Genomic DNA, 27,025 nt, shown 5'->3' with positions numbered 1-27,025 from the left:
ACCAATTTTAGTAGTGTGCTCTAAATCCAATTTAGTCAACCAAAGGCGAGTGGCTCACCAAAATTATTCATGTCTAGATATGGTGCTATCATTGCTGAAGTGCAATCTGGGTGAAATCTGTGCTGGACGGCACAGTGTATTTTGCTCAGAGTGCTGCGCAAATTTTTTCTTTGTTCTGGGCAGGCCCCCCCCCCCCCCGCACCGCCTACCGTGGTTACAACACTGATATTAAGCAATTTTAATTTCAGTGTTATAGCAAAGATACTATAAAAGGAAGATAGGACACTTAGTGCGCAACCGTGAAACGCAAAATGGCGGGAGCATGGAAGGGCGCCCGCTATTGTCGGGCAAGTATGCATTCATGGAAGATCCATCTGAACTACTATTAAATTATAAGGCCTACTCTGTTGAGGAATCGGATTTTGGTGGTTTAACTGTTCCTAGTGACAATTTTTCTGACTTTGTTGTTGTATGTGAGAAAGTATTTGTCAAATGTTTTAATGATTATTTCCACATCAATGCCATCGGCAAAAGGATTGTAGAAAGAATCCATATTGGTTTGACCAATAATAACCTTCATCTTGATTTGTGCAGTAGTGAAAGGGTAACATCGTTCATCTCATTTTTTGTGAGAATTAGGTTGCATGCTGCAGTGAAGTTTTATAACAAGAGCTTGTTTAACAAGAAAGTTGTGGACAGTGAAAAGAAAGTGAAAAGGAAGAGTAGAAAGTTGGTAAAAATTTCTCATCTGTAATTCCTGTGATCTGTAATCGATAATGACTGACAAGGCTAGTAGTGTGTGGGGGGGGGGGGGGCAAGTGGGACAAATACATAATTTGGAGGGGGCTTTTTATGTATCAAACCATTCATTTGTTCATTTGTTGGATCTCATTTGGGATCAAGAAGGGTGCTGAGCAGAGGGGCTCTGTTGATTAAAAGAAAGTAATAATGACTTAATATATTTATTAATATATGTTTATTAAATTATATAAACATTAAATTAATATATAATATAATATGTTACAAAGATTGGTAAAAAAGCGGAACAAAGACATAATTTGGAGTGGGCTGTTTAATGTAGCAACCCATGCTAACCCTACTCATCATTAAATGTGATATTTGTATACCTACTCATTCATGTATTTATTGTTTACAAACAGAGTTGTGAATCTGGGTCGAATTGCATGGCTCTGCTTACTGCGTAGAAATCTGCATAAGCAGAGCCATGGATTTGGTCCCAGCTGGTCATTAATTGAACCTTGTTATTGTCTGTAACCAACTTGCAAGTGATTATTAAAAATGATTGATGCACAGGATACAATGTCATACTTTTGCACTTTGTTGGTTTAATTAAAAGATCCAAGTATTCAGTATCCCCATCTCACCACATTTACTATGAAATTAAAAGCTTTTTGAAAACTACCTCAAATAATAGTGGTATAAAGGCAGGGACAAAAATAAAATAAGATTAATTGGAATCAAAGATTACCACTTGTAGACAATTGTGCAGAAAAACCCTATCAACCAAGAAACACTCTTTTAAATCCAAGAAACACCCTTTTAAATCCCTAAGAAACACCCGCCAGCTGTCTAAGCGAAGAATGCCTTGTATTATGGAGAGCGGCTGCGCACAAGCAACAATTCCTTGCAAACCCATGAAATACGCTTGACGTAAGCGCGGAATTCCCTACATCCGTAAGTGCTGACTCTTTGAAGAAGAGCCATGAAATTGCGCCAGCACAATCTTAGTTGTAATTTGGGAATCAAATTGCCTACCTGGTCAGTTCCTCTTCCATACATGTACATCAATCCTAATCCGCTCTGTCCAACAGGGTTACTCTGTTCAGCTGCTCTCTTGAAATACTGAAAAGCTGTGTGGTTGTTCTGCTTCACAATAGGGCTTCCTTCAGAGTACATCTACCAAATAAAGATAGTACACAATGAGTAAACAAAACAGGGTATGGGTGCAGTCGACTTAAGTCACCGCTGGTAAGAAAAGGGGGTATGAGTGCAGTTGACCACCTATGCAGTGCTGCCAACATTTGCATCAGAGAGATTCTGTTCACAAATCAGGGAGATACGTGTATGTAGAATTACTATTCATATATGTTGGTTTGCGATAACACCATAAACCAAAATCAAACCAAATATATATTGGTACCTCACCATGCAATGCCTCAAATCATATATGTAATACTTCAAGCTAAATGAGTCACTTGTCGGTAAATGCATTATTGAATAACAGGCCAAAATAGGTCGACATGGGTGTATACATCTCTTGGTGTTTCAACTTCCATAACTTTTGAACCAAAGGTGGTATCAACATGGGGTTTTCATATCCTTTAAGCTGAGACTGTACTTCTTTCAAAAAGATTTAAAAATATAAAAAATTGACAAGGGTTGACAAATGACACATTTAGCTTGATCACATCACATATACATTTGATATAACATGGAAAAACGTTCCATAATCAGGGAGAATTTTAAATTAGTTCATCAAAACAAGGAAAGATTGGTTTATTTTCAGGTTTACTGCTTTTACATGTAGCTCACTTACCTTTCCTAAGAATGCCTGTGCAGTTGCATCACCAGCTTCTGCAGCCTGGGTGAAATACTCAAAGGCTCTCTGCATGACAGAACAACAAAAAATAATGTTGTTAAGTTTCTTTTCAAACTACATCAAGAAATGTTATCGCAAACTACCGAAAGGTTGCCGAAGAAAATAAAATGTACTTTCACTGTCAACTTCGTGTGGTGGATGTCATGTTCACACCCGCACAAAATTCAAGGACACACTACAATGTTGTGTGTGTGTGTGTGGGTAAGTATCCACACTCAAACCGGGCACCTATAACAAAAGGGACAATAGGTTCACTGTTGCTATCACAAACAGTTGAACAAAGGAGGGTCCATGATTGCAGGTGTTTACACACACGTGAGTGTGTTTTAATGCTTCATACAAAGTGTCGACATGAAAAAAAACTCTAGTAGGGACTTGAAACACTATGCGTACTTCCACAAGTCCACACAATGTTTTATACAGCCTTGAGGAATAAGCCTTTTTGAGGTATGGCGGACGTGATAGGAGTGTACCGTTTGGTTTGGGTGTATACACACAAATTTACCCAAACCTTACAGTGCTTTAGCATGTCCGCCATATCTCAAAAAGGCCTATAGGATTTTTCTCAAGTGAACAGAACAAATAAATGTTGGAAGGGCAGGATTAGACTAACTTAGGTAGAATGGGTTACGGAAAAGAGAGAGCTAGAAAGAAAAGGCGGGGGCTGCTCACCATATGGTTCTGATTCACACCGCGTCCTCCTTGATAGTTCAACTGGCCCAATCCAACCTGAAAATACAAGTAAGCAAATAAGTGATGTTCGTTCTAACACCGTGAAAATATCTCTGTGAAGTTACACCAGAAACAAGAGCTTGATTTCAAAAAGAGCTAAGATTGTTCTTAAGATGTGGAATCTAATATAGCAATCTTAACAATCTTAATTGCTAGGAAAGGTTAGAATAGTAATATTATTGATGGATTTACAGATTGCCTTTCGCAAGCCTCAATATGTTTTACATTATAAATAATATGTATAAAGGAAGATAAACACAAACATTTTACAAAAACTTTGAAATGATTTTGTTGTGTGCAAGGCCAGAATTAAAATAATATAAGTCTTACTGATTTCTGGTAACAGAGGCCATCAGCCATTGGGGTTTAGATTTGAATAAAGTCTGGTACAATGACGTGTTTGATCACAAGTTACCGCTTACATTTGAATTCCTTGAGACAGTTGCTACGTCACATGATTCAGGGCAAGCTTTGCATAGTTATTTAAGAGACGGTTTACACCCATACAAAGTTCTGAATGAATGTGAATGGCTTATAATGTAACAAGCAGGGATGTTTGGAGTATAAGTCTAACCTGTGCCTGAGTATCTCCTTTATCTGCCAGGAACTGGTAGTACTGGATCAAGTCTTCATCTAGAGTTCCTCCATTAGGTCCGCTACTGTCCTCTTCATCAAACAGACGAATACGCTGGACTACACTACCACCACTATGGGATACTTTATCTGCCACTACACATCAAAATAAATAGATAGTCAGTGGCCTAGCAAGTAATATTACTAATGAATATGCTGAACTATACTACCACCACTATGGGATACTTTATCTGCCATTGCACATCAAGTATAAATAGACAGTCAGTGGTCAAAGTAATATTACTGAGGAATACGCTGAACCATACAACCACCGCTGTGGGATACTTTGTCTGCCATTGTACATCAAAGATACGCTGAACTAAAGACAGACAAAAAGTAACGCAGCTGTTGTAAAAGCACATTTGATTTTTAAATTGTTACTCGTATTCTAAAAATGAAAAAAAAACAGGAGACAGACAATTTGATTAGGGTGATTTTGACACCTTGTTCGTCGTGGTATGTGCTTACAGGTGAAAAGTGCCCATTTCCATTGTTGCAGTAACTCCTATGAAAAGTGCCCATTTCCATTGTTGCAGTAACTCCTATTGACAAGAGCAGCTTTTCAAAAAATTTCCGCTATTAGCTTCACGCTGAACCAGAGGAGAGATTAATCATGTCAATAGGAGTTACTGCAACAATTGAAATGGGCACCTTTCACAGTAAGCACATACCGCGACAACAATACTCGACCCGATTGTTACAAACATGGTGTCAAAATCACCATAATTAAATTGTCCATCTCCTGGTAATTTTTTTTTTAGAATCAAGTAACAATTTAAAATTATATGTGCTTTTACAACAGCTGCGTTACTTTTTTTGCTGTCTTTATACTACCACCGCTGTGGGATACTTTATCTGCCATTGCACATCAAAGATAAATAGACAGTCAGTGGTCAAAGTAATCTTACTGACCAATACGCTGAACCATACAACCACCGCTGTGGGATAATTTATCTGCCAACTGACAATAGACAGTCAGTGGTCTAGCAAGTATACTGATGAATATGCTTAACCTTACTACCACCGCTGTGGGGTACTTTATCTGCCACTACACATCAAATATAAATATAGTCATCAGTGAACAACTTCGGTGGCAATACTTGCTAATACAAAAATAAAAATCATGTGACTTACAGTTGCTGTTTTTTTAATTTGCCTAACTTAACTAATCCACAAATGAGTGGTTTCAAGTAGGTTGCCTATCTTGGCCAAAGTTAGGCATTTTTTAATGAGACCAATCATAAGCTACTCACCCCGGTTGGCTACTTTTCTGTAGTATGTCAGCGCTGTCTCGCAGTGTTGATTCACACCAATACCTGACCAATAACGGTATCCCTATGGACACAAAACACACTTAATGTTAAAGACACTAGACACTATTTGTTAGCATAAAAACATACTTGGTAACATTAATTGAGAGCTGTGGGTACAAAATAGTTTCTAAAGGCAAGTTAATGCAACTCTAAACACTAAACCAAGCCTGTTGCACAACTCAAGCCCGTGAACATTAGGCCAAGCCTTTCGGATTGAGATCTGTCAACAATTTGGAAATTGAACAGTTTTGGTACTTGAACTTCAAACAGGAGGACGGGGACAATACTGAACGCAAAGCCAAAGCTTCGCTTGAACAAATGACCCTTTTTGTTTTGGGGTACAACATGCATTGAATTTTTGAAGGGCCATAGCAATTTTCTTCTGGTAAGGCGCACTTCTTTGAGGAAAATGTTTGTTTTTGTTTTGGGACTTTGAAAAGGGCACAACAGTCAAAGCATAGGGCACTTGCTGTGGTGCCGGACAAGAGTTAGGACAAGAAGTTCGTCCTAACTTAAGATGGGTTCAATGCGTCCTAATGTTTAAGGATACAGAACTTAAATCGTCCTAAATCCTAGGATTTATGCCAAGTTAGGAAGAGTTTGGTGAAATTGACGTCTGGTACCATACTTTGTCTATAGTCATGGATAGCTTCTCACCTGACCTGAATTTTAGTGAAACATACGAGACATTGAAACAATCAAACTTACCAAAATCATCTGGGCATGCGGGTCCCCACCGAGGGCAGCAAACGTGTAATAGACCAACGCTTTAGCCTGGCTAGAGTTGAAAACTATGCCATTGGCATACAGAAATCCCAAACCCTGTGGACAAAAATCAATAAATCAATCAACATCATCTCCACATAGGTTTTACCGACCTACTAGACAATGTGACCTGTGACATCACATGTCACATGTTTAGAAAAGAGCTGTCAAGCCTGGACTTCCTGTTGGCACGATTTGTACACAGCCTAATTGAAGAAAACATAAAATCTTATATCTTAAGGAGATGGCACTGTTTAATTATTATCAACTTTAGATACGATGAAACTTGTCCAGCTTTTACTTTCATAACTTTTACTTTTATGTTGAAATTATGATAAACTTTCCCATATGACCAGTGCAGTATCTTGCCTGCCAGAAAAGCCAAAGAATGTGTAAGGTCACACTTGTTTTAACACTAGCCTTAAACTTTTACTAGACCAGAGAATTTCTTACAAGACCGGAACCAACATGAAAGATTGCTAACTTCTTACTTGTAGTTTCCCATTTGAGCTATTTTTGGATCGAGGACACAGAGAAGATTTATCAATTTTTTTTCATGGGTTCCTTCAATCTTAAATAGAATTGAAAATACTTGTATTTATCTGTTTAAAGACGGACACTATTAGTAATTGTCAAAGACCAGTCTTCTCACTTGGCGTATCTCAAAATATGCATAAATAACAAACCAGTGAAAATTTGAGCTCAATCGGTCATCAAAGTGGCGAGATAATTATGAAAGAAAAATCACCCTTGTCACACAAAGTTGTGTGCTTTTAGATGCTTGATTTCGAGACCTCTAATTCTAAATCTGAGTTCTCGAAATTAAACTCATGGAAAATTACTTCTTTCTCGAAAACTACTCCACTTCAGTGGGAGCCGTTTCTCACAATGTTTTATACTACCAACCTCTCCCCAATACTCGTTACCAAGTAAAGTTTTATGCTAATAATTATTTTGAGTAATTACCAATAGTGTCCACTGCCTTTAAATGACAAATACAGCAAAGTTTAATGTTAATCACAAGACCCTTGGACTTGTACAGTGGTTAGTTTACTGGCCCGAAGCTTATTTCAATTGTCTCAGCCCTGGGGCCCAGTGTTAAATTTCAGACCTGCTTATAGATATCAAGGCCTTGTAGATTTGTATATTTACCGTTTGGCCCTTTGGGTAACCCTTGTTAGTAAGTCTTTGGAACATGTCTTTGGAACCAGTCAGATTCATTGGGAGATGGTTGCCAAAGAGATAGGCGTATGCCGTCAGCTCCTGGGACTTGGTTTGGTTGATGTAAGCTGCATCTCGAAGTAACAAGTAACCCCTGTTAACAATGAGATGGATGGGGAAAAAACAATTATAATAGTAAACATATACCTTGTGAATTGCATTTATTGTTATGCCAAAAGCACAACAAACCCCATACCCTGGGGGAAGGGCAAAAACAATGAAATATATGAGTTTTAAAAGTATGGCAAAGAAGGAAGTGTACTTTGCCTGTTGTACTGTCTGACTATTAATTTTCATTCATCAGTGGTTTTGTTTTATTAATGTAAATTTGTTTTATGAATGAAACATGAATGAAAAACAATCCAGGACACTTAATTGTTGTACTTTTGATCTACACAAGAAATGAAATAAATACATAAATAAATAAATAAATACAAATAAATATACACTTATCATTGACCCATATCTGTCCAACTAAAGGATTTCCCATAGAATACACAAACGATGTTAGTGCCCAACTATGGGAAACCCTCCAGATGAACAAGAAGTCTTATAAAGTGTAAAAGACAATCTCACAACAATGTCGTTGTCCATTTTCATTATGTACATCCTTTTGACGCTCTAATCATGTCTAAAAACTTATGTTTCACGTAAATGCAATCTGGCACAACGGAAAACTCTTCTCCTCTATCACAACAGAAAGAGATTCAATGAAACCGTCCAATATTTTTTTAAACCATCCAATATTTTTGTACTTACTGCTTGATCATATCCTTGCTTCCACTGAGGAGTGGTAATGTGTCCTTGTATATCTTATTAGCTGAAACATAAAAAGACAAGCTGACAGTAAACACAAGTTTTAAAATGAATCACAGAAAACAGCAGGCCTCATACATCATGGAGAGAACAGAGGCAATCGCTTTTATGCCCCAGGGCCTTGGTGCCCTTTGAAATGGTCAAGTAGAAATATACAGGTGCCCTTTCACGATGGTAACACAACAATAAAAAACTCACCTCGATCCCATAAATCAGCTTCCTTTGGATCTGTTGGTTTCTTCCCAAAGAGGGCCTCGTCATCTGAAAACACAGAAATTCCATCTGAAAAATAACTATACAATCTTTAAAAGGAAATTGTTAAGATGACAAAAGCACTCTGTTTTGTATTTACAAGTAAATTGCTAAATAAATATTTCCTTTTTTTCCTTAAATACGAGCTACACCACGGAGTAAGCCCGTACCATCTTGCCCATACCAAAAGAGGCTTTCTTCACTGTGAATCGTAAGGGAAAGATTGACAAGTTTTTGGTAACCATGCAGCTCTCGCCCCTGTTTGTCTACTATTTTCCTCCGGTTAAGAGAAAAATAATCTCCTGTTAACAGGTTAAGAGGAAAATAATAAACAAACGGGGGCAAGAGTATTTAACAGACAGCTATTGTTAAATTTGTATCAATTGTGATGTCTTATAATTCAATTTTTTTTTAGTACCTTCAACAACCTTCATGGCAGGTTGGCGTAGAGGTGGAGCTGCCAGTGGCATTGGGGCAAAGTCGTCAGTTATAATGTCACTCTTCTTGTCTTTTTCTGTTGCTCTACTCTGGGGTTGCTGTGTTGGTTGGACAGGCTGGGCTTGCTGCTGTCTTTGTCCTGTTGGTGTGGTAGGTTGCTGCCTAGGCTGCTGTGGAACTCCTTGCTGCTGTTGTTGCTGCCTTTGAAGTTGCTGTGCTTGTTGTTGTTGCTGCTGATACTGCTGTTGTAAAACTGGATCCAGCTGTTGTTGAACTGGTGGTGGTTGCTGTTGTGGAACTTGGTGTTGATTGGGCTGCTGCTGTTGGTTCTGTGCTTGCCCTTGTTGCTGTGGAGGGTGATGAAGCCCTTGTTGCTGCTGTTGGAAAGTGTGTTGCTGCTGTGCTTGCTGCTGTGCTTGCTGCTGTGCTTGCTGCTGTGCTTGTTGCTGTGCTTGCTGCTGTGCTTGTTGCTGCTGACGATGTTGCTGCTGAGTCTGTTGCTGTGCCTGTCGCTGCTGACGAAGTTGCTGCAGTGCTTGTTCCTGTGCTTGTTGCTGTGCTTGTTGCTGTGCTTGTTGCTGCTGCACTTGTTGCTGTGCTTGTTGCTGCTGCACTTGTTGCTGCTGATGATTTTGATGTTGCTGCGGTGGTACAACATGTTGTGTCTGTGGCATTTGCTGCTGTTGATTTGGTGGTTGTCCTTGTGGTGGTTGCTGCTGCTGCTGTGCAATAGGTTGTTGAGACTGTTGAGGATGGTGTGCATGCTGTTGTTGATGGTGAGCATGTTGCTGATGTTGTTGCTGTTGCTGTTGTTGTTTTTGGTGGTTCAATATTTGCTGTTGTTTGAGCTTAAGCTGAAGCTGTCTTAGCTTTTCCTCAGATTCATCTTTAAGCTGTTTAATTGTCTCTGGGTCCAAGATATCCTGTTGTGAATTACTGCTCCTCTGTGAGTCAGATTGCACAGTTTGGGTGGATGGGTCGTCAGATTGCAGATCTGTCCTAACCTGTTGGTTGTTCGACTGAGCTGGTTCATTGGAAGAGTGAACATTCTCTGTTGGTGGTAAGTTTGATGGGACTTGGGAAGCCTGCTGTGATGCTGCTACTCTTTGATCCACCTCACCTTGCTGCTGCTGCTGCTGGGTGTGCAACGTTTCCTGTGGAGTCCTTGTTTGTTGCTGTGGAGTTTGGGAACCAGACTGGTGTTGGTGTACTTGATGAGAAGGGTGGTTGACATTGCCCTGTTGAAGCACATTTTCTTGGGGCTTCTGTTGATGGTTGATATTGGTAGTTCTTTCTACATTCACAGTTTCCTGGTTTAAATTTCTTGTAACAGGTTCATTAATATTTCCGCTAACATCTGCTTGGTTGCTAGCAGGGTTCCTGGGGGCACTCTCCCCTGTTCTATAAATCTCCTGTTGATGCTTGGGTTGCTGGGTTGCTGACCCTGGCTGCATCGCTCCAGGATGCTGGTTATCTTTTACCTCGCTGTTCAGTACCGGCTCTCCATTATTACCACCTTCATCTTTGAGAATTTGCTCAGCACCTATAAACAAATGTTTTAATGATTTTATTTATAAAGATGAGATCAAACCCGGCTTTCCACCACTTCAGAGTTTTATTTCTAAAAAACATGAAGATTCATCTTTGAAATCTAAGATGAGTTGTCAGTATTGCCATGGAGATTTTGTATTGTTACATCATCACTAAACTGTGAGAACAAAGAACACAGCACTTTAAGTTTTTGGTGTGCTCTTGTTTAAAGGCAGTGGACACTAAGGTCATTACTCAAAATTACCATAAAACTTTACTTGGTAATGAGTAATGGGGAGAGGTGGTAGTATAAAACATTGTGAGAAATGAAGTTTCGAGAAATAAGTAATTTTCTACGAATTTGATTTTGAGAACTCAGAATTAGTTTTTGAGGTCTCGAAATGGAGCATCTGAAAGCACACAACCTTCTTTTATAGTTATCTTGCAACTTCGGCGACCAATTGAGCTAAAATTTTCACAGGATTGCTGTTGCTGTTAAGATGCACCAAGTGAGAAGACTGGTCTTTGACAATTACCAATTAGTGTCCAGCAGACCAGTGTCGAACTACATAAAAAACATAGGGCCTAATAACCTGAAATAAATGATAGGGCCTATATTTAATTGAGCCTGACTGAGTGAAGCCCGGTTCATACTTCCTCACTGCGAATGCGATGAATGTTGACGTGACATATTCTCAACAAATATTTCGCAGCGATTGAGTTGTGCTCAACTCTCTTGGGAGTATCGCTGCAAAAACAGAGTTGTCAAATTCCTGTCAAATTTGGGAAAAGTTTCCGTATGGCACCACCACTTTTTCATTTGATATGAAATAATATAGTATCTAATTTACCTCAATGAAATATCCCTTTTTGTAAAAATGAGTGATTAAGTTAAGTGGTGGCACCATACGGAAAGTTATCCCAAATTTTCAGTACGAACCGGACTTCTTCACAAGTGACATGACTGAGCTGAGCTGAGACTGAGTGAGTGAGCATGCAATGTGAGAGGGAAACATTATTTTGTTAATTGCAAAGGCCCCCAAAGCAAAGTGAAGTCTGCACAAATTATTCAATGACTAGTCAGCTAGATATTGTAATGACATTTCAAAATGTTAATCATTCTGTGAATACATCCTCCATCCTCCCCACTTCCTTGCCACTAACAATGAATTTACAATAGGGGGGCCTACATAATGATTATCTAATATCTTGCCTTTCCAAAATTACCCCTCCCCTTCCTTCTGTGTCATGTTTCTGTTTCTCATGTATATTTTTATTTATTTAATTGTTTACAAAATCATAGTAAAATTTAACTTACCAGAACCACCACAAGACAAAAGGCAACACAGCCAGGCAACAGTTAATCTCCGTACTAATACTCGGCTTTTCATAATGATCTTGTTTTCTATCAGCAAGAGTGTAGCTCAGCTTACATAACAATTGTCAGTTTGTGTCGTCAGAACGAAAACAGGAACTGAAAAAAACCCTTTTTCTTTTTTTAGACTTGACGTATTTGGCTGTCAAATAACCTCCTGCAACGTATCAAATTCATACCAAAAGCACTGTACTCCATGCACTTGTTTGTATCATTTCAGGCAATGAATGGTGAAACAATTTGCCTAAATGTTTTGGGGTTTTATCCCCCAGCAAATATTGAGTCCGACGAGCTTACACACATAAACACTGTCAGAAAATGTTGCAGACAAGATTTTGCACTGCAAAAGTGCCAGATGTGTACTTTTCACTCTTACCTAAATGCTATATAACATCTCGTTTCATTGGTCAATGCTGTACGCACGCTATGGAGCTCCTAAAATTATTTGGCCAATCAACTACTGCCACATATAGCAGTTATACAGTCTTGTACCTAGAACAGTGAATGCAACCTGACTATCACCGTACGTTCCTACAGAGGGCGGGCTTGTTGTTTAACGGTGTGTTTATTTTTTTTCAACTCACGACAAAAGGAAGTTCGAGAAAATCGTTGAAGCTTATCTCCTACATTCCAGCTTGATGTAAACCTTGTGGACGGGGTAAGTAAAACCTATCTGAGTGTGTATGGCGTGTTTTTAAATGCTATGACCGAAAGAAGGGCTGTTAAACCTAGAGTAAAAGTGAAACTGTTCACATCACCAATGTGTTTGACTTTGATAATTTGTATGCCATGTTTATTTTTAAATTTAGTTCAGTTTTGTTTTCAATTTAGTTCTTCGAAAACCACTTTCGCTGAGCTATAGATGTATACACACTCTTGTACCTTTGGATCTGAATGCACATTTTATCCCATTTTTGCCGAAAAAGAGTTAGGCCTAATAAATTAAATTTATTTTCCGGGTAACGCACGGCATGGACAACGCGCATGGGCGACACACCGGCACTATGGACCAATCAAAACACACAAAAAGCTTACGTCACGTACGGGCGTTTGATGCAACACAAGAGGGCGCCATTAACATTGTAAGAGTATGTGTTTCTTTTATCCTTTAAATTTCTGTGGGTTTCCTCAATGATTAAATCAGTTTGTGGATTTTAATTTCATCAGTGCAGAAATTAAAATTCACTGTGTCAGTATTGTAATTTATTATAAAGTAATAGGGAACAAAGTATTGTACCGAGGTGAGTAGAGTGGCTTGAAAACTTGTACGGATCACGGAGCGCCTAGCCCTAAGACAAACTTGCATGGCAAAACATTGTTTCTAAAACCAAGAAGGATTGGGGGGAACCAATAATGGCACCCTAACATCTGTGCGTGCATTCGGGGTGCGGCAAGTGCAGAGTAAACCATACATTGCAAAGCCTTGAAAAGATTTTATCCCTTGTCAGTTGTCCCTGGTAACCCATACTTGTTTTCCCCCGCAAAATTAATTGTAGAGGGGTAATAATGTTGGAGCGCCATGAGCGTCAGTGCGTGATGGACCTGAGCGCAGTATAATAAGCCATTACTATTATTATTAGAGCAGACCCAGTCTTTAGATTTTCTCTATGGCGAACCTGTTATGTTCCCTTTTTCATTTTGTTCTTATTTTCCATTTGGTAGTGAATTTGAAATCACCCCCATCTCTAAAGTCCACCTTGCACTCTATCAAATGGCACAAGCCCCGCCCCCACCCCACCACTCAGAACTAGTTTGCCACCTGCCCAGATATGACTTGGGGAAAAAATGTACATCAATGTCTTTGCCTTGACCCCCCCCCCCCCAAGTTAAAAGTTACTGATTTGATTTTATTTGGTTAATTATTATTATTCTGTATTATCACATTAAACGTAAATTATTGCAATGACACTTTCATCCGAACTACAAATGAAGGATAAAGTCAAGGCTATAGTGTTTATGTTCCTTTGTGTGAGTTTGCCGAGTTTCCTTTGAAAGGAAGATCATCCAAACAAAAAAACAACCCACCTTTATAATTGCATTATTATTTTTTATTTATTTTATTTCAATCTTCGGACATAACTCTTTGTTGGCAGGGGCCATCCATCCAGGGTAAGGCAAAAGTATAAAGAAAAAACTGTCACCTAAGCATGTGCACTCCCTGGATTATTATTATACAATATATTATGCGGAAGTGATAGAATGGGTGAATATAATACAAGAGGATTTGATGATGAATCAAATAATATCCTTTCTACTCCCTTGGGTGGCAATAATTATTGATCTTGGTAGATTTCAGACGCCCCTGGGGGAATCTTCAAGGGTAACATAGAGCAAATTGACCTCTCTGTTGTATCTTGCTCTGTATGAGGATAGTCTCATAAATTGTTCAGCTGAGTATTTGTTAAAAAGGTTTCTTATTAAGGCAATACATCAATGTAGGCCCTTGTGCTGAGGGGGAGGAGACAGGTTTCGACTTGATACAGATGTATTAACATGTCATAAAATATGTGGCCGTGATAGAGTGGTTGTAAGATGATTTGATGCGTATTTAATGGTTTCCGTTCTTTCTCCATGAGATAACACTATTTAGATCTTGGTAGAATTCTTCAGACGGACTTGAAGAAATCTCAAGGGTAGAAAAGAGACACATTGACCCCATTGGGATACATGTACCATACATTGCTATATAAGGATAACCAAATGGATAACCTATTTATTGTTAGCTGAGTAATCGCATACAGGGTTTCTAATTAAGGCAATACATCAATTAGACATAATGATAGTAGGCCGTGTCTGAGGGCAAGGTGGGTAATGGGGTCCAAACGCCAGTCTCCGACCCCGACCTATTAAATTTATTACAAATAGTCCAATCAATTTTCATGATGGATCATATCGACTGTCAAACATCTGAGTAATAATGCTTTATTATGAATCAATAAACCGTCAAACTGAATCATTTATCAGGCATGGTTCTAATTCACTGACGCAATAAAGGCAATTGCCCCATGCCCCTGGCCAATGCATGCCTTTGTGTCCATGAAATGGTCCAGTTTACTAGAAACTAGCAAAATTACCTCATAAGGTTCCCGTTACCAACGAGAAAATGCCTTGGTGCTCCTGCATGCCCTTTCAAAAACGAAAAAAAAAACAAAAAAAAAAAAACAGGCCTGTTTTCCCAATCTCAAGTGGCACGAGGTTCTCTGGCCCAGTTCCCCCCAACCTCTTGTATTTTCAACGATAATGTCTACTATGTTTATCCCTTTGTGGTATTCCATCAGTTTGCATTGTAAAATATCAATAGTTTTTTTTATTATTATTTTCATGAAAACCAGAATATATGAACGGTTGAAAATCAAATGACGAATTACAATGATAACAAATACATCATATTTTAACAGAAGTATGATTAATGTAGTTCAAATCAGGCAGCCCACAAGGCTGGCTCATAAGTTGGCGAGTCGTTTCTGTCAGAGTTCGACTCGGTTACAAAATGTCTGAAGTATTGTCAGACCAGACAGTATATATATACTGAACCATTTATTTGTGAGCTGTCTATTACTGGCAATAGGTCCGGTTAAAAATTAATACAAACTTTCACAAAGTTAACTGAAACCGAATGTGAAATGGTGCACCATACAACGTAAATCATTTGTACAAAATATAGTGCGTTTGTATTTTACATCCATCTAGGTGCCATTTTCTTTAAAGAAAACATTAACTACGGGCGTGTTGGCTTCTCGAAAATGCCGCCAAATGTCCACCCAGAACACCCGAATCGTAAAATAATGTGACACTGCTCTTTAACTAATGATGGACGATCGGCTCGAGTGAGTGTTTGTTAAAAAGACTGGCTGAATATTTAAACATTAATATTAGCAAACTAAATTTCCGACAGTACGCTATTATAAATAAATAACGAAGGTTCACTAATAAAACTACTTTCACAAAATTGCAAGCTTGAACTTATTGTTCCCCCATGGAGTAATTTCACTCCAACTCAAGTAAAAATTCAAACTACTGAACAAATCCACAATAAATGCTTATGTCTTTATCTTGAAAATGTACAAAAACAACAGAAATATACATACGGCCCGCAAATTGTCTTCTAAAAATCATTTGCGCACGTTTATGGCGAACAGAGCGCACCCCTGGTTTGAATGATTATAAATATTACCCTTTTTTACTTGCTCTGTGTTCTACGAAAGAAATACACTTTTAATGTATGAACGGTTCGCAATATGCAATTAAACCGAAATGGTCTCAGACGCAGTGCCGGTCGCTACACCGTCAACCACCTGGTTCGAACCCCACTGCTTAGAAAACAGCTCCCTGATCCCTTTACGGAACGGCTTGTTGGTCATTGTGTAAATGACTGGATTCACACAGGAGTTACCAACGGCTAAGATAATAGTCAGACGATGGGGAGGGCGACCTGGGGCCATTGGAACACCGAAGTTGAAGAGCAGGAACCAGATATGACTTGGAGTCCAGCATACACCGAATGTGATGACGCAGGCCAGGAGTGTCTTCACCAGGGTTTGGGAGGCTCGGAGCTGCCACATCTCACGCTGGTCGCTTGGATTTAAACCTGAAGTGGCTGCAATAAACAGTGAAATCATCATGCACAGTTACTTATTGTTGAACGTTGATTGTAAAAAAAAAATTGAAATCCATCAATTATTGGACGCCCATATTTGTGTGGGTATTATTTGCAGTCACATTCAAACCAGGAACCCATATCAAAAGAGGACATTATCATGGTCGCTGGTCGGTGGAGAAAGGCGACCAATAAGAGAGTGTGCAAAACCAAAGGGATTACACACAACAAATTGATAATAGGAGGTCTCCGACGATTGCAGGTGTTTACACACCTATACGGCTGGCTGGGGAGTGTGGATGTGGGTGTGGTTTTACCGGAAGAGTGTCCTGTATGTCTTTTATACAATGAAATAATGGACCCCACATGGGAATTCTTCACAAAAGGGAATAATAGAGCAACAATAGGACCTCAAAAATTAATCTGATCCGCCGAGAATATAATAAAGAGACTTGAAACACTATGTGGACTTACACACGTCCACCCACAGTGTTTTTAAAGTGTTTAAGAAAATGATTTTTTTTGGGGGGGAGGGGTTGGGCGCAGAGCTCAAGGTTCTAATGTCAATTTATGCAATCTTTTGCAAAGATCACGTACTTTTTAGTGTTTTATTGTTCTTCTTTCGACGAATTTTGTGTGCATGTGCTCCGTCAAGTAAAGCATGGTTATAAAACACTATTAACCACGTTTTGCTCATTTCCGAAAAAAACCTCAAACGTCAACAAAGTTTATCTTTCACTAACCTGTTCGAGCAGTTAACACCTTCACTTGTCTGTTCAGCGTCGAGATAACTTTCACTTGTGCAAGAATCATCACAATGAATGGAGCAAAGAAGCTGACAGTGAAAGTGTACAACCCAAATACCGCCTGGGCTCCCCCGCTAGACCAGCCGTCTCGGTGACAACCAATAACTTCATCTTCTTCGTACAAAATCACATGTTGTAACTTTGTAATACCTCCAAGCATCCAGCAGACAGCAATAACTGCATATTTATTTTGTTTAGAGAACACTGTCTTGTATTTGTGTGGGTAGACGATGGCTACATAGCGCTCCAAATTGACCGCAGTCAAACCCAAGACTGACGTCATCGTGAAGAGCCAAAACGGGAACTCGGACTTGTAAAGTCGACACCACACCACACCTAAAAACCCAGGGTTCGGAGTAGGGTTTGGCTTAGGTGCTAGGAAATACGGAATGACCAGAGCACAGATCGTGAAATCTACAATGGAGAGATGCACCAAGAAATCACTGGTATTAGACCGCAGGGACGGCACACGGAGGAGTACGATGGCAACCAGTAAGTTACCAGTGATACCAAGCATGCTGATCAGGCAGTAGAGAGCTATAACACATTTGCCAAAACCATCGCCATCTCCCGTTGTTGTTTCTCCATCATTTTGTATTTCCAAAAGGGAAACATCAGATAGGTTAAGCTGCTCCATGAAGAATATTGAGAGAAAGCTCAATTCGGGAGTGATCTGTTAGTGGAGTCTCCCTAAAATCACGATTGATGATAGGGGGTGCCTAAGTGATACACAATTCAGCGGTAGTTTATTCTTCTTGAAAATAATCAGTGAGTTCGTAATAGCAAGCGATACCAACGGTTTCCGAACGGTAGACACTGACTGAATAATTATTGTGTGACTGTCATGGCTCGAGAAATGATCAATCTTTAAAAGCAAGCGACTGGCTTAAAGGATTTTTTCAATAAGGCTTTCGATCTATCAAGTCGAGGCCATACTGCATCTCCGGCCTGCCCAGTGATCTTGTGATCAGTACACCATATGCAAGAACGCAGCTCGTCAGCGCTAGTCAAGTCCATCAAGGCGAAACATCAATGGTTGGACTAAAATACTTTAGTTTAATCAGAAACAATTTGACCAGCGCGATGCAATTTTCCCTTGATGGTAGTAAGCATCATAGGCTTAATTTTTGTTCTGTATTGACAAACAATTTAATTTGGAAGTCGTTTTGTCTTCTGTAACCCTGGAGGATCAGTCCCCGTTAACGAAGTCTTTGTCTGTGCTATATTTGTATCTTGGTAAACAAGGCCTTTGGTTGATCAAAGTTAAATAGAAGTGCTGGATATAAAAGCATTTTCATACGGCGACAATGTCTTTTGTCGACACTCGATCCAGTAATTTGTTATGGCCATGATCAATAAGACCCAAGTGCATTTCAATAATTAAGAAAAAGGGGTTCACCGAACAGGTCTACTTTTAGAGAAGTCTTGACATTCTGGGGACAAAGGGGTTCACCGTATATGCCTTATTTCTTTTAGAGAAGTCTTGATTTGTCGGGGACAAAGTGGTTCACTATGGGCTTGTACTTTTAGAGAAACTTGACTTTCCGGGGACTTTGGAGCACATCACTCTTAAAACTGTCGGGTTAGAATTGACTCAGAGCCCGGGTCTCATAGGGGCCAAACCGTTCTAGTTTATGCTGACCCTGAAACCGTTTTAGTTAGGATTTGGCGTCAGGTTGATTCATTTCTTGGTCATTTTATACAGATTTCGGGTCACATTGACCCATGGGTCAGCCCCGGACCTGGAACCGGGTAAATATTTAATTGAAGAGTGAGGTTTTTAGAGTGCTTAAGGCAAATTAGTCTTCCGTGAAATGCGCTTAATGGAAATAGCTTCTATACTGCAGTGAAACCCTCTAAAATGATCAAGGGCTTGATTTGACAAAGAGTTAAGATTGATCTTAATGGTAAAGTATTGGTTTTGGAACCGTTGTTTTAATCCTAATATAAATGTAGATGCACACAATAAAACTAACCAGTGGAAATTACATTTGTGGTCAGATTTGTGAGATCCGGAGTGGTTATGTCTACGCAGAAAGAATAATCCCAATGAATATACACAATCTGAGAAACATTTATCTGTTGTCTATTTTGTGGAGTGATGTGCTTTTGCTTGCAACGGAAGAGGTTGTTTCTGATAGGGGTTTGATGTATCAAAATATTTCTCTATTGGGCAGTAGAGATGATCTCAGACACAGTGCCAGTCGCAACACCGTTAGCCACCTGGTTCGAACCCCGCTGCTTACAAAACAGCGCCCTGATCCCTTTACGGAACGGCTTGTTGGTCATTGTGTAAATGACTGGATTCACGCAGGAATTACCAACGGCTAAGATGACAGTGAGCAGATGGAAAGGGCCACCTGGAGCCATTGGAACGCCGAAGTTGAAGAGCAGGAACCAGACTTGGTTTGGAATCCAACATACACCGAATGTGATGACGCAGGCTAGGAGTGTCCTCACCAGGGTTTGGGAGGCTCGGAGTTGCCACATCTCACGCTGGTCGCTTGGATCCACTCCCAAAGAAGCTGTAGATAACATTAAAACAATTTTTATAAAAAAATTACATAATATTTCCACAGATTCCTTTCATTCTGATTTTAAACAATGACGGTCGTGGGTTCGAATCCAACCTGTGTTGCCTATGACTTCATTTCAATAGGATTCAGGAAGCAACGTCTTTTCACACTACTCGTTACCCCAGGGTTGCCCCTGGGAATCACGGCCATCTTTTTCACACTATGGTCGTGATTCCCCCGGCCTGCCCTCTGTCTGCCCCGGCAAATTGCCATACCCCGGGAAATAGCCACCCATGCTCTGATAGGGGTATGCGGTAAAACCCTGGGGTTTCTTGAAACGTGCAACCGGAACCTCGTGGTAGTGTGGAAGTGGTAACCGCGGGGTAAAAACAATCCCCGGGCTGTATCCACGGGGATAGGAGACACAGTGTGAAAATGTTTAGTGTTTGTTACCCATTAGTGGATCACTAGGGATTTTATTTATGTCCAGATATATTTGTTTCTTTCCTATGTGGCCTAGTTCCCAATGGTTTTGTACACGATTTTTACTGTGAGACAATTTTATATTATTACGTACAAATTGAATGATGATAAATATTTGATCATTTCACAATCACAACAATAAGTCATGCTATAACTATAATCGTATATTATTATGAGATATGAAAAAATAACAATAGTGTCGTCTGAAATTCTGCCACAGTTGAGTTTTGTCTACGTACCGATTAAAAGTATTTGCGCTGTGGCGTTGCGTTTGAAAGGTCTATTCTGAATGTCTTTCTTATGAATCCCCTCTTAAAGGCGGTGTCAATGTTCAAGTACCGATGGTACTTCAACCGAGGAGTGGTTATTTATTCGCTTGTCAAAGATATCCTCTGCCTTTTTTCATGTTCTATCTTTTGCTTCTTTAGGGGGCCACTTTGATATCGTGGCTCCCGGGATGGACCTTATCAAGAAATGTCCATCTGCAGTTTAGGGCCTACTACATGGTGTTTTGAATAATTCTGGGCAAAATGAAATTTGACAAGGCGGTATTTTGGGTACGTAGTTGAAGTCATGGTGGGAAAGTAGAACATCGGACGTGGAATAAACGTTTAGAAATAATTATTCACATTGCAAATTAAGATTTGCATAAAGTGAATAACTAGTTTAAAACGTTTACTTCACGCCCGGCGATATCTGCCAACTATACCATGACTTCAAATCCGTTCCCAAAATACCCCCTTGCCGAATTTTGGCATGTTTCAGTGTCACAAATAATATGTCAAACGATGGACGTACCAAGCCTGAGTTCGGACGAATAAACCATTTCGAAACCGAAAATCGTTATACATCCAGCCCGGGGGCCACGATATTGTGGCTCTCTAAGCAAGCTAAAGACAGATGCAAAACGCCTTGAAATGAATAGGGACTGATTGATAATCTAATGTTGAATTATCATTTCTTGAAAAGCATCATCGAAATTATCCCTTGTGTCACGTCGTATTTTTTACAACAAAAATAATACTATGAGTGTAAAGTTGCACGAGAGAATTTGGCTTCGGAGTACTTATTCTGTTCGAGTTGAATATAGAGTCAGGCTTGCCATACATTGACTCTGCAACACGGAGGTTTCGCCATTGGTAGTTTAAAACTAAAATAAAAGGTCAACACCAATCGGCTCTTTCAAAGAAGAGATTGGTACAATATTCTCCTCGCAAGAATTCTGTTGTCACCAAGCAAGCCCATACCTTACGATACCTATGACCCACAGTTATTTGGCCGACACTATTTTATTTTTTAATATGTACCACCCGTTTCGCAACTGTTAAACGAGTAACTGGCTAACATTTACACAACTACAGAAACAGCCTTTGAAATTTGTAAAGGTTTAGTATTGTACCCAAATATGAAGTATTTTCTTATCAATTAAATCAATAAAACTTAATTAACTCGTGTTTACATAGCAAAAAGGTAATATATTTATTGATTGTTTTAATTAAAGATTAAAAAAAAAAAAACATTTATGAAAACATTTACCCGGCCTGCATTATGTAAAACTTTATATAGTTCGTGAAGGTTGTATACAACATTGCAAACTCGTAATATTTCACACAACCTGTGTAATATTTTATTTTGATTTCTGTAGTAAACCATCTCAGATTGCTTTCTCCAGAAGACGATCAGAGCATACTGATCGAAACGTCGAGTTGAACCAACATTTTTTTTCAGAGCTACCCACTCATTTAGAGAGTATCATTACATGGTGTTACCGCAAACATTGTTTAAATCTCATTTGTGAAATTTATGTTTCCCGTAATGTAGTTTGTAAATTGACCAAATGTCAGAAAACAAACTTAATCAGAAGTAACCGACTCACATTAAATAAAACATTAATTTAGGGTTAAACAAAGAAACATTGACTGTAGCAGGATTTGAACGAACGACCCCGGATTAATGTACCGGCGCTCTGAGCTATCCAGTCTGACCCCTATATTGGCTAGCTCCTTATTTTGTCAATATCTTATTGTTCGTGTGCCATTCAGATGCCACACAACCTTCTGGTTTACTATTGATATCTAGATCAACCATTATTAACAAATCATCTCATATGAGGAACCACATGACGAAAACTAATAATCTTCGCGCAATTTTGTTAATCATTAATTTGAAATGGTTCATTTCAGACGGTAGTATACGGAGGTCACAGGGACCATGTACTATGTTGCCCTTGGTCTTAGGCTTGGTTATCCTTCATCAAGGATCGAATTAAGTTAATTGTAGTACTATAATATTTTACTACGAATGCATTATAATAACATACAAGGTCATTTTGGTATATCAACAAGTGAGTGTTTCTTTTGTCTCCATTGGAACACTTCTGTGTCCGTTTTCACGAATACTCGGCTTCTAAATGGTGTTTGAACCTCTTCTGTTGCGGAAAAAATAAGAAGTAACTTTAAATACCGAATAGTAAACTTGCGGGTACAACCATAGTATATAAGATCTCTTTTGAGGGAGTGTTGTTTCTGAAAATAGCCGTTGTGGACTCGACGGTTCGTACAGTATTCTCCTCCTTTAGAACAGTATTCTCAAAATATCGAGACCACACTGTTCAAAACGTGGAGCCAACACTCGCTCAAAAGAGATCGTATATGGTTGTACCTGCAATTTACTTCTATACTCAATTTCTAGTTTCTCATTATTCGTTCTACCAAATTGTGGCATGCGCTGCGTTACGTAAAGCATGATTAAAAACAATATTAAGCACTTTTTGCTAATTTGTCTTTATCCTCATTAGCCCCAAAACAAGATTTGGTTTAGGTTTGACCCTTACACCGATGTGTGTAAGCACTGGAGACTCAGTACTTTCCAGAGTTCTGTGAAAACAAATCCACAGGCATATTTCTCGGGGGGATTCGAACCCACGACAATACATTGGTATTTACTAACCTGTTCGAGTAGTTAACATCTTCACTTGTCTGTTGAGCGATGATATAACTTTAAGTTGCGCAAAAAACATCACAATGAATGGAACGAAGAAGTTGAATGTGAAACTGTACAGACCAAATGCCGCCTGAGCTCCTCTGTTGACCCATACTTTAAAATGGCATCCCACTACTTCATCTTCTTCATGAGTAAAGATGAAATAAGATCTTGAAATTGCGGCAAAAATCCAACATCCAGCAATCATGATGTATTTTTTTCGTTTGGTGAAAAGAATCTTGTATTTGTGTGGGTGGACGATGGCTACATAGCGCTCCAAATTGACCACTGTCAAACCCAAGATTGACGTCATCGTGAAGAACCAGAACAAGAGCTCGGAGGTGTAAACTCGGCACCACACCACACCAAAGAAGCCACTATTCGTAGAAGGGTTAGGTTTAGGTGCTAGGTAATATGGGATGACCAGAACACAGATCGTGAAATCTACAATGGAGAGATGCACTAAGAAATCACTGGTATTAGACCGCAGGGACGGCACACGGAGGAGTACGATGGCAACCAATAAATTACCAGTGATACCAACCACGCAGATAAGACAGTAGAGAGCTAAGATGAATTTAGAGAAACCATCACTGACGTCTGGTGTTGCATCTCCATCACTTTGTCCTTCTCCAGTAAAGGGAAAGGATCCAACAGAGATATTTATTTGATCCATCAGGAATATTGGTAGTAGCTGCCCCGTTATGAATGCTATCCCTTAGCTGATAAAGTTGTGTCTTTGGGTCTAGGCTTTATATGGTGCATGTTGATGTCGCGTAATCGTTGATATATACTAAGCAACACTCATCTGGCCGTACACCGTATCAACGGAAATTGACCAAATATTATATCCATTTATTCTCTAGAGGCTAAATGACTATCCAATTAGTCAGTGAGTGGTGAAAAACAGTGTCTTTTACGCTCCAATTAAGGAGTAATTGTTCCTACGATGAAAAAAATGGCCATCGATCGTGAACGATTTTGTCCACAGTAATCCACAGAGTGGTTTATTAGCTGACATTAACATAAAAGACGTGCCTAAATCTATACGTTTCCCGGTCGATTGCAAATCTTGGATGCCTGTCATTGACAAGGCCGGCCGAAAGATGTATATCATTTAAAATCGAATCAAAACTATTCATGTGGAAATAAATTAAATTGCAAAGAAGTGGAGGGGAATAATATGTAGGTCAGAACAAGGCCTAATTTCATCGAGCTGTTAAATCACGAAAACTAGCTTAGCACGCCGCAATTATCATTACCGGAAAAAAATGTTGCCGGCCAAACTACCATGTCGACTTGTACAACTTGTGACTGGTATCCTGCTCATTTCTGCAGGAATTTGTTAGGCTATATGAAATTATTGTTGTAATGGAAGATGCTGACTATGGTGAACATGAATATATGACGATGTGGTACCGTACTCATTTACTTGTTTGCATATTTTTAGTCATAAATCGATTTGTTAGGTTACTGTCCGGATGTGTGTGTTTGTCCGAGTAGGGAGAAACTGTGGATATGGATATGGTGTGTATAGTGGTATGATCATCCCAGAAGGAAGAACGTTTTGTCTTTACTGTCTCCTTTTTAACCACACATATTTTCTCCCTCCAGTTTGCCTCATACCCAAATCCCTACCTTCTGTGGTAAAACTCGACTGGTCCCCTGACTGATAAAGACATGTAGTACTTGCTTTTTAGAACCAGTGATTTCGTTGAATTTGATCATTTCATTGGATAAACGTGCAGTGACGTATAACAGTCTGTTTCTGTGTTTTGATTGATTGGTCCGAGGTGACGTTTTGTAGCTGCACTTGCGGTCGTCTGCATATGAATCTAGGTGAAGGGTAAGGATGACCATGACAGAGGCCACTCTCTGGTCTTATTCGTGAGCCTTGAAGTGTGACTTCAGATGTTCAGGCTATCTCACCCCCCTTCTGCTAGCGCCCTCTTTGTTCACCACCTGCTTCCTCTGTGTTCTTTCATCTATTTCCACTTGACTGCTTTGGTTGCACCAGTGTATCTGTTTCTGCTTGCTGGTTGTCTTAGCCTTTCGAGGAAGAATCTGCTAGGATCAAAACGTCAGACTGTTGTTGTGAATACATAAATATTTAAAGCTGTTTTCTTATTAAACCAGTCACGATGTTCAGGAAACGGGGCCCTCCATACACACGCCCACCAGAGCAAGGACTGGCACAGCCACCCGCCATCTAATCTCATAAAAACTCCAATTTAGCGTCACTTGACACCGAGTGATTGCGTTGGAGCGTGTTAACTAAACAATAGGGCGCACGAACGTCAATGTTGCAGGACGAGATGTAGCGACAGAGCAAACAGTCTTGGGTAGACCGGGGCTAGCTGTTACATTACCAGCTGCTGATGGACTTACATGAGCGGACCAAAGCGCCGTTCTTCGGCACGTTCGCTCGCGGCAGTTATTGCTCAAACACGGGAGAAATTAACATGTAAACCAAACCTGAATAGTTCAAAAGGGAATACATTACCACAGTGAAGTAATTTTTTATTTTTTTATTTTTGTGTAATTTAAATTTTTCGGAAAATTTAAAAAAAAAAATCAACTACCTAAACTACTACCTACATCAAAAGATAAATATAACAAATATATCGGTTAAATGCCTTGCATAAAGTGTATCTTCATGAAAATTAAGAGTTTAAATGACCTACTCAATGTATACGTTTGGTTATTACGTTTTTATAAAGCATTAAACGAACATTTCATTTCGAATGTTGTTATGTAAAACAAATTAACCATATGCCCCAAAATTTGAATCTGAGAAACGTTAATGTCAGTTACGTTCCAGATGGTGTATTCCTAATCATGATTGTTACTCCTTCCTGAACATAATCGCTCCATGTTCGGCAACATCTCAAAATCGCAACCATCAAGATATAAAGAAGAAAAAGGTTGACAGTCTATGCTAAGTTCTGAGGTCTCCAATGCTCCTCCCGTTGCAATGGTCAATCAAAATGAATATGGCAACCTTGAAGGCTAAAGGCTGCTATCCTGAAACCCAAAACCCCGTATATTGGTATAAATTCCACGCCCATTAAACTTTCATGCGTACTTGGGAGCCAGTACCTAATGGAACCTTTGTATAATTCATGGGGTTATTTTGCGAACTTTAGGGCTGGAATACACCGATCAAAGGCCACACGAGTTATATTACTCATTTAGTAGTGTGTCAACCTTGGGGGGTAATTGCATAATGGAAGAGACACTGTTGCAGCTCTCCTTCAGTTGCATTTTAGATAATGCATTTAATATAGTTAAAGGCCACCATAAGCGTGCGATGACTTTTGATGTATTTCCTTGCAACAAGCTCATGTTAAGCCACGTGAGTGTCAATACCGAGCAGTTTAGAGCATCTAACTAAACTTTCTCGTGGTTGTCATCGGGATGGGGGTTCCCATCCCGGTCATGACACAATGGGTGCGTTCGGTTTGCTTCCCTGGGTCGACCCCGGTCTGCCCCGGTACGTTCGATTAGCTTTGACGGGGTTCACCCAGGTCAGCACCCAGTGCCCTGCTTGTGGAGTGGGTCACTTGGGGTGACCTGATGAGCATGCCGTCACCACGAGAGGGCGAGTGTGATCGTTCGATTAGCTCTTGTCAGGGGCTCACCCGAAGTGAGCACCGTGGGGTCGACCCAGGGAAGCTATTAGTAACGAACGCACTCTATAATTGCTTATCTTCACTTAGGAGGATAGAGGAGGACATTCCGTCGGTAGCCGGGGCTGTTATATACTCCCAAGGGAGCTTAGAAAGATTAAAGGAATGTAATTATACAATAATACGTAATTTAAAATGCGCTTTAAGAACTAGGAACCTTTAAGTTAAAGGCACTGGACAATATCGGTAACCACTCAAATTAATTGTTAGCATAGAAACTTACTTGTTGACGATCAATGGAGAGCTGAGAGCTGTTG

The 27,025-nt window shown here is 39.6% G+C and overlaps 3 protein-coding genes across 4 annotated transcripts in view; all 3 read right to left on the bottom strand.

Annotated features, from left to right (window-relative positions):
- The window catches only part of LOC117290893 (protein sel-1 homolog 1-like), a 61,183-nt gene extending 49,156 nt beyond the window's left edge, over positions 1-12,027 (bottom strand). The window contains exons 1-11 of one of the 2 annotated variants that reach the window (XM_033772466.1): positions 11,639-12,027; positions 8,771-10,333; positions 8,299-8,382; positions 8,044-8,104; positions 7,216-7,378; positions 6,007-6,120; positions 5,239-5,320; positions 3,927-4,081; positions 3,293-3,349; positions 2,558-2,626; positions 1,777-1,917 (exon numbers count right to left, since the gene is read on the bottom strand). In XM_033772466.1, coding sequence (XP_033628357.1) covers positions 1,777-1,917; positions 2,558-2,626; positions 3,293-3,349; positions 3,927-4,081; positions 5,239-5,320; positions 6,007-6,120; positions 7,216-7,378; positions 8,044-8,104; positions 8,299-8,382; positions 8,771-10,333; positions 11,639-11,711 — 2,562 coding nt within the window. In that variant the 5' untranslated portion in view covers positions 11,712-12,027. The remainder of the gene's footprint in view (positions 1-1,776; positions 1,918-2,557; positions 2,627-3,292; positions 3,350-3,926; positions 4,082-5,238; positions 5,321-6,006; positions 6,121-7,215; positions 7,379-8,043; positions 8,105-8,298; positions 8,383-8,770; positions 10,334-11,638) is intronic. The other variant, XM_033772474.1, reaches the window with a different exon arrangement.
- A 3,912-nt stretch (positions 12,028-15,939) lies between these two features.
- LOC117295546 (galanin receptor type 2-like) lies at positions 15,940-17,735 on the bottom strand. Its single transcript, XM_033778279.1, has 2 exons — positions 17,036-17,735; positions 15,940-16,292 (listed from the first exon to the last, which is right to left on the bottom strand). Exons 1-2 carry the CDS (start codon positions 17,733-17,735, stop codon positions 15,940-15,942), a joined length of 1,053 nt encoding a protein of 350 aa, XP_033634170.1.
- A 1,529-nt stretch (positions 17,736-19,264) lies between these two features.
- LOC117295457 (galanin receptor type 1-like) lies at positions 19,265-23,755 on the bottom strand. Its single transcript, XM_033778164.1, has 2 exons — positions 23,047-23,755; positions 19,265-19,623 (listed from the first exon to the last, which is right to left on the bottom strand). Exons 1-2 carry the CDS (start codon positions 23,753-23,755, stop codon positions 19,265-19,267), a joined length of 1,068 nt encoding a protein of 355 aa, XP_033634055.1.
- Between the last annotated feature and the right edge of the window lie 3,270 nt (positions 23,756-27,025).

The sequence above is a fragment of the Asterias rubens genome, chromosome 1, assembly GCF_902459465.1.
Source record: "Asterias rubens chromosome 1, eAstRub1.3, whole genome shotgun sequence".
NCBI classification, from domain to species: domain Eukaryota; kingdom Metazoa; phylum Echinodermata; class Asteroidea; order Forcipulatida; family Asteriidae; genus Asterias; species Asterias rubens.
The sequence above is the reverse complement of the archived record's forward strand: the minus strand, read 5'-3'. Positions and strand labels throughout refer to the sequence as shown.

What these genes read in the sequence shown, in the direction of transcription:
- LOC117295546 (XM_033778279.1), bottom strand. Translation starts at nt 17,735, where the DNA reads ATGGAGCAGCTTAACCTATCTGATGTTTCCCTTTTGGAAATACAAAAT. An exon ending in GGTGTTAACTGCTCGAACAG is followed by an intron (nt 16,293 to 17,035) that starts GTTAGTGAAAGA and finishes TGTTTATTGCAG; the next exon opens with CCACTTCAGGTTTAAATCCA.
- LOC117295457 (XM_033778164.1), bottom strand. Translation starts at nt 23,755, where the DNA reads ATGGATCAAATAAATATCTCTGTTGGATCCTTTCCCTTTACTGGAGAA. An exon ending in GATGTTAACTACTCGAACAG is followed by an intron (nt 19,624 to 23,046) that starts GTTAGTAAATAC and finishes TGTTATCTACAG; the next exon opens with CTTCTTTGGGAGTGGATCCA.